At 49.9% G+C, this 7,500-nt stretch overlaps 1 protein-coding gene across 1 annotated transcript in view; it reads right to left on the bottom strand.

The window, feature by feature from the left end:
* Nucleotides 1–427, bottom strand: part of cplx2a (complexin 2a) — a gene marked incomplete at both ends in the record, with an annotated part of 10,754 nt that extends 10,327 nt beyond the window's left edge. Inside the window, one exon of the mRNA XM_084465236.1 lies at nt 397–427. Within this exon, the coding sequence (XP_084321362.1) occupies nt 397–427 (31 nt within the window). The remainder of the gene's footprint in view (nt 1–396) is intronic.
* Between the last annotated feature and the right edge of the window lie 7,073 nt (nt 428–7,500).

The following is a 7,500-nucleotide window of genomic DNA, read 5'->3' as shown; positions in this document are numbered from 1 at the left end:
TGTCATGTGTGGAGCCGGTCTCCCCGCGAACCGGAGAGCGCGACGGGGACACAGTGTGCGGGGATGTCGAGGTGTGGAGCCGCGAAAAGACCCTCCGTTCCACCTCTCTCCCATGCCTCATACATCTCAGCTCGCTCATCTCCCATCGAGCTGTGAAGGCACCGTCTCGTGCCTAGCCCGTGGGTGGACGTGTTTCTGCCGCGCGGACGCAGCGTGCCTCGTGTTTGGCGCAGCCTCGTGTTATATCATCCCCAGTCCTGTACAGTACTGCTGCTGCTGCTCCTACCGCACTCACACCGCAGTGCCGTTAAAACGGCATCACGCCTCACGCACAATGCCGCCGCCACTGAGGCAGCCCCCTCTCTCACGCATACCATGCACGCCGCCCGTACTCACCTCCCATCGCGGCTTTCATTACGAAATTCATGCTGAGGCGCTCGTGGGTCTCTGGGCTGCTGCGTGCGCGTGGTCACGGGCGGACTTCCTCGTCGGTCCCCGATACGTCGACCCGAGTGTGAGAGCAGAGGACCTGAGAGAGAACAGTCACGAGCCACGACAGTATGCATTAAAGCGTTTATTGATGATCAGAGACAGAACGATAAGTCAGAGTTGGGACGGAGGGGGGGACGGGGGACGGGGGACGGGGGGGGGGGGGGGGGGGCGCAGGGGGCTCCCGCGTCTTGCGCAGAGTTTTGATGACGCGGCCCGGGAAGGACACAAGGTCAGATGGGAGCTCGAGAGGTTAAACCACCACACTGTGCGCGTGACATTCTGCAGCTGCATATAACAGCGGAATAATTGAATTAATTAACCATCATTTATTAGCTCTGACGTTTCGCGCCAAGACAAGCCGAGGACCACCGTTATACACCTAACAGACCTAACCCTGTTGTGTGCATGTGTGTGTGTGTGTGTGTGTGTGTGTGTGTGTGTGTGTGTGTGTGTGTGTGTGTGTGTGTGTGTGTGTGTGTGTGTGTGTGTGTGTGTGTTTTTCTCTCTCGGGGAACTCAATCGGAGTCAAATTGCCCCGGGTTAGTGTTTTCTGGCGCGTCCGGACTGAACCCGCGGCCAACAGCCGACCAATCAAAATGGTTTAAATGGATTTCCTGCTCTTCCTCGTCGTCATCTGCAGCCGCTGCAGCGCGAGCCCGAGGCGAGCCTATCATTTATTTTTATTTTATTACCTCGAATCAACCGCGGGCTCCGCGAGGTAAGCTTCACCGTTTCAGCACTTCGAGCACTGGACAGCTCCGTGGCCGTGTCTCCCCCCCCCGTCCCCCCCGTCCCCCGTCCCGATCAACACCACCACCTCCTCTACCACCACTTTCTCCGTCTCCTCCACCTCCCCTCGCCTCCTCAAACCCTCCGTCGCTTAATTACCTGGCTGATCCACCGATCCCTCGCGATCTTGTTCAGCCGCAAAGCACCGTCTCGAGGTTATCGCTGCCCGTGTGTCTGCTGCTCGGCGCGTGTAAGTCAGCTACTCGGTAGGTCCAGCGACGTCTTCCTGGAAGTGTAGAGGCTCTGTGTGGCGTCAGAGAGGAGGGAGGAGGAGAGAGAGAGGAGGAGGAGAGGGGAGGAGAGAGAGAGAGAGAGAGAGAGAGAACGAGAGAGAGAGAGGAGGAGGAGAGAGAGGGGGAACTGCAGTTGGCTACCGCCTTCAATCGTGATGATGCTGATAATGGAAATCACATGTACTCTCTCTCTCCCACTCTCTCCCTTTCTTTTCTCTTTCTCTCTCACTCTCTCTCTCTCTCTCTCTCTCTCTCTCTCTCTCTCTCTCTCTCTCTCTCCTTCTCTCTCTCCCTCTCTCTCACTAAGTGAGCGTCGGTCTTTCTTTGTGTGTCCCGTTCTGTGGGTCTTTTGTGGCTTTAAGTAGTAATATCTAATCTTAATAGATGAATCTGTGTGTGTGTGCATGTGGGTGAGTGCGTGCGTGCGAGCGCGTTTGTGTCTGCGTGCGTGCGTGAATGTGTATGTGTATATGTATGTGTGCACGCATGCGTGTGTGTGTTTGCGTGAGTGTTTGCATGCGTGTGTGTGCTAAAATCCTACCCCCATCACCCCATTTCTCTGTTTACGACTAGCCTAAATAACATAGTACTATACATTTTACTATATAACAGTACTACTCTCTCTCTCACAAGGACGCAATGTATGAGGTGTGTGTGTGTGTGTGTGTGTGTGTGTGTGTGTGTGTGTGTGTGTGTGTGTGTGTGTGTGTGTGTGTGTGTGTGTGTGTGTCTGTGTGTGTGTGTGTGTGTGTGTGTGTGTGTGTGTGTGTTTGTGTGTGTGTAAACAGGGTGATGGATGTCAGTAGGGACTGAACCGTAGCCTGCTATGACTTGATTAATTGATGGTCCTTAGCTACACTCCCTCACACCCACACACACACACACACACACACACACACACACACACACACACACACACACACACACACACACTTAGACTCAATCACACTCAATCACACACATGCACACACACACTCTGGTGTTTTATTTTGTGTGATGCAGTGTGGAGCTTATATCTTTGTGTAATAGTATTTTTTCAGAATCATTACTTTGGCTGCCGTATATATTCAATGTATGTACCCTGATAAGATTCATTTGATGACAATAGTGGCTAGTGAAGTCGAACCTTCTGAAAAGCCAGATACAACTTGTGCCTTTTACTTTGTTCTGCTTGCAATCCAAACCTCATGTCCTCCTGAGGTTAAGCTGAGGTTCCCCTCATCCATCTGAGGTTCTTCATCTATCTGAGGTTCCTCTCATCTATCTGAGGTTCCTCTCATCCATCTGAGGTTCTTCCTCCATCTCAGGTTCTTCATCCATCTCAGGTTCCTCATCTATCTGAGGTTCCTCTCATCTATCTGAGGTTCTTCATCCAACTGAATTCCTCTCATCCATCTGAGGTTCCCCTCATCTATCTGAGGTTCCTCTCATCTATCTGTTGTTCCTCTCATCTATCTGAGGTTCTTCATCCATCTGAGTTCCTCTCATCTATCTCAGGTTCCTCTCATCTATCTCAGGTTCCTCTCATCTATCTCAGGTTCCACTCATCCATCTCAGGTTCCTCATCCATCTCAGGTTCCTCATCCAGCTGAGGTTCCTCTCATCTATCTGAGGCGGCTGTGTCTGTGTCCCACTCTGTTCGCCCTCCGATGACAGCAGCACCCTGAGCTGTGATCTTCGTATCAGGTCAACAAGGTTGACCTCAGGTCATCAAAGATCAACAAGGTTGACCTTTGAGCGTGTTCGTGTCTGCGTTAGGAGATAGTTGACAGTAGGAGATAATTGATTCCTAGCCCTGTGCCACATGATACCCTCTCTGTGTGATGTCATGCCCTCTGTGTGTGATGTTATATCCTCTTGTCATGCCCTCTGTGTGTGATGTCATATCCACTGTGTGGGATGTCATGCCTCTGTTTGTGATGTCACATGACAATGTGTGTTGGATGGCTATATAATATTACATGAATTTAATATGTACTATTTTATTACATGTATTTAATATATTATGTAACATGTATCGAATATGCATTTATATTACATTTATTTAATGACAATGATAATATTATATGTACGTAATATGTTTACATCTATTACATTAACATGCATTTTATATGTACTGTTCAATTAGATAATAATAATAATAAGAAGAAGAATTAAAGCTGCGAGCAGCATTTTACGGTGCCAAGCATAAGCCGACCAATAAACCATCAAGACCCTGACAGGCCATTAAAACCCTGACGCAGACCATGAAGACCCTGACAGACCTGACAGACTAACCCTAACTCTAACCCTAAGACAGACCTGACAGACTAACCCTAACCCTAAGACTAACCCTAACCCTAACCTAACCCTAACCCTAACCCTAAGACTAACCCTAACCCTAACCCTAAGACTAACCCTAACCTAACCCTAACCCTAACCCTAAGACTAACCCTAACCATAACCTAACCCTAACCCTAACCCTAAGACTAACCCTAACCCTAACCTAACCCTAACCCTAACCATGTGCCTTGGACTATCCCAAGTTTGATGATGATTGGGTTAAGTTAACCCTGTTAACTTAAGTTAAGTATGTTAACTTAAGTTAACATACTTAACTTAAGTCAACTTCATCAATCAACTTCATTTCACTGCTATAGCGCCACCTTTAGGCCAATTTAGATAAAATTTGGACAGTTTAATCTTGACCAATGTGCCTTTGACTATCCCAAGTTTAGTAAGTTTCATAAAAAGCATGCGAGCGGTTTAGGCTGTGTAAGTCAAACGTGGCGGAATAATAATAAAAACACTAACGATTACAATAGGTTGCCTCGCACTTTGTGCTTGGCACCTAATAATACTTTTTTTGAGAGAAGAAAGGAGAGTAAATCTATAAATACGCATGGTAAACAAAAATCCAGAAATAGCCAAGAGGCTATTTTCCTTCAGTAGTCGCTGGCCAAGGTGTTAACAAGGCTTCCAAAAATGCATCAAAGTTAGCAGGACAGGACAGGACCTGCAGTTTGTGACGTGTTAAATATGTTATATTACAAGCTATTAGTCAGAGCTCCAGGTTAGCAGCTAGCAGTCAGAGCTCCAGGTTAACAGCTAGTAGCTAGAGCTCCAGGTTAGCATGTAGCAGTCAGAGCTCCAGGTTAGCAGCTAGCAGTCAGAGCTCCAGGTTAACAGCTAGCAGCAAGAGTGCCAGGTTAGCATGTAGCAGTCAGAGCCCCAGGTTAGCAGCTAGCAGTCAGAGCTCCAGGTTAGCAGCGAGCAGTCAGAGCTCCAGGTTAGCATGTAGCAGTCAGAGCTCCAGGTTAGCATGTAGCAGTCAGAGCTCCAGGTTAGCATGTAGCATTCAGAGCTCCAGGTTAGCATGTAGCAGTCAGAGCTCCAGGGTAGCAGCTCGCAGTCAGAGCTCCAGGTTAACAGAATGTTTGTTATTGGTAATTGAGTAAGGATGACTTGTTGCTGACCTGTTGGCTGGTTGAAACAGGTTCCTGGCTCGTTCCAGGAAGGAGGAAAGTAGGGGGGAGGAGGTAGAGGAGGAGGAGAGGATGGAAAGGAGTAGAGGAGGAGGAGGAGGAGAGAAGGGTGGAGGAGGGGGAGGAGGAGAGGAGGGGGGGGGGGAGAGGAGGGTGGACGAGGAGGAGGAGAGGGAGGTGAGGGAGGAGGAGGATATGAGGAAGGAGGAGGAGAGGAGGAGGACTGAATATATTTTCTGGGCTAGGGGAGAGCTCTCTGCTCAGTCGATCATTTCTCACCCTCTAGTCCCCCTGGACGGAGGAGAGGGAGGACGGAGGGAGGGAGGTGGAGGGGGAGGGGACAGAGGAAGGAGAGAACAAGGAGGTGGAGAGGGGAGAGAGAGATTGGGGCGAGAATGAGAAAAGAGAAAAAAGAAAAAGGTACAAGGACTTAGGACTGTGTGTGTGTGTGTGTGTGTGTGTGTGTGTGCGTGTGTGTGCTTGAGTGTGTGTGTGTGTGTGTGTGTGTGTACTCCACAGCAGCACTCCTCACTGTAGTGGAGGGGGCGTGTCTATCTGACAGGCCTCTCTGCTGCAATGCGTAAAGACCTAGCCTAGCCTGCACGCACACACACACACACACACACACACACACACACACACACACACACACACACACACACACACACGCTTACAGGCAGAAAGACAGACAGGCAGAAGGACAGCAGACAGACAGACAGACAGGCTGTCAGACAGATGGACAGACAGGCCAGCTGACAGCCTATGTTGCTAATTACGGTGCGCTGTGTAATTCGTTAGAGCTATTGATTATTGTGCTGAGCTTGCTCGCTGCCAGGAAATTGTTTTGGCTGCGATCGGTGAGCGCTAGACCAGAATGGGATTAAATAACATCCTGAAACAATATAGACACATCATATATTTAGTTTAGTGGCTAACAAACAGGTTGGGTGTCTGCTGCCCTACTTCGTGTCCAGGGGAGGTGGGAGGAGGTGGGAGGAGGTGGGAGGAGGTGTCCAAGGGGAGGGGGGAGGAGGTGGGAGGAGGTGGGAGGAGGTGTCCACGGGGAGATGGGGGAGGTTTCCACAGGGAGGTGGGGGAGGTTTCCACGGGGAGGTGGGGGCGGTGGGAGGAGGTGTCCACGGGGAGGTGGGGGAGGTGGGGGAGGTTTCCAGGGGGAGGCGGGGGAGGTGTGAGGAGGTGTCCACGGGGAGATGGGGGAGGTGGGAGAAGGTTACCAGGTGACCTGGAGCTCCAGGGTTCCTCTGGAAGGACTCCAGCTGCTGAAACAGCTGGGTGGTCCACTTGCCTCCTCTCCTTTCTCCCACCTTCTCCTTCTACTCCCTCGTCCTCTCTCTTCCTCTCCTGTATTTGCCTTTCCCTTCTTCGTTTTTTCTTCCCTTGTCGCCTCCTAGATTTTCTTTCTCCCTTTCCTGTTTCTGCCCCTCCCCGTCTTCTCTTTCATCCTTCTCTTTCATCCTCCTCCTCTTCTCTCCCCACTCCTCTTCTCTCCTCTCCTCCTCTCATCTCCTCCCCTCTCCTCTCCGCTCCTCTCCTCTCCGCTCCGCTCCTCTCCTTCTCTCCTGTCTCCTCCTCTTCTCTCCCCTCTCCTCTTCTCTCCTCTTCTCCTCTCCTCTCTCCTCCTCTCATCACCTCTCATCTCTTCTACCTGCCCAGAATGATGATAAATACTGCAGGAATCCCGCCCCCACACATACACAAATACATACACACACACACACACACACACACACACACACACACACACACACACACACAAATACATACACACAAACAAAAACACTCACGCACACCCATACACACACACATACACATACGGGCGCCCACCCACACACACACACACACACACACACACACACACACACACACACACACACACACACACACACACACACATACACACACATACTCACATACACATTTGAGCACATTTAACTTGCACTTCCATTAATGTATGTTACTTTGTACTGTGTAATACTGAAAAACTATGGCACACAAGCAACAGAATCACATGGTGACTGATGACCAGGGATGATGATGGTATGGCCGTGAGTGGCGGTCAGGGCAGAAGGCCATTCCCCTTAGTCTGATGATCGAGTTGCTGTGTGCCATCAAACCACCAGACCAGGTGGGCCAGGAACAGCAGATGTACCGCAGGTTGGGGGTTGGTGATGTCAGCGTAAGGGGTGGGGGGGGGGGGGGGGGATTCTCCGATTGGCCGAAGGGAAAGTAACGCCTCTTCTTTTACTTTGATGACACTATCACAGTACCCTGCATCGCTCTATCTTTCTATCATTGGCATGGTATGAAAGTAAACATGTAAATAGGTTTGCTTAAAAGTGGAACAAATGAAAAATGATAATGATGTCGCAGTGACCTATGCAAAGTGGAATATAACCGATTTTGACGTAAACCCTGACTTAGAGAGATTCCACTGTTGAGAGACTATGTGTGTGTGCTGTGGTAATACATATTGCATCAGCATACATGCTTAATAAATATAA

Source organism: Micromesistius poutassou, assembly GCF_964030765.1.
Source record: "Micromesistius poutassou genome assembly, chromosome: 3".
In the NCBI taxonomy this organism is placed as follows: domain Eukaryota; kingdom Metazoa; phylum Chordata; class Actinopteri; order Gadiformes; family Gadidae; genus Micromesistius; species Micromesistius poutassou.
This window is presented reverse-complemented; position numbering and strand designations above follow the sequence as displayed.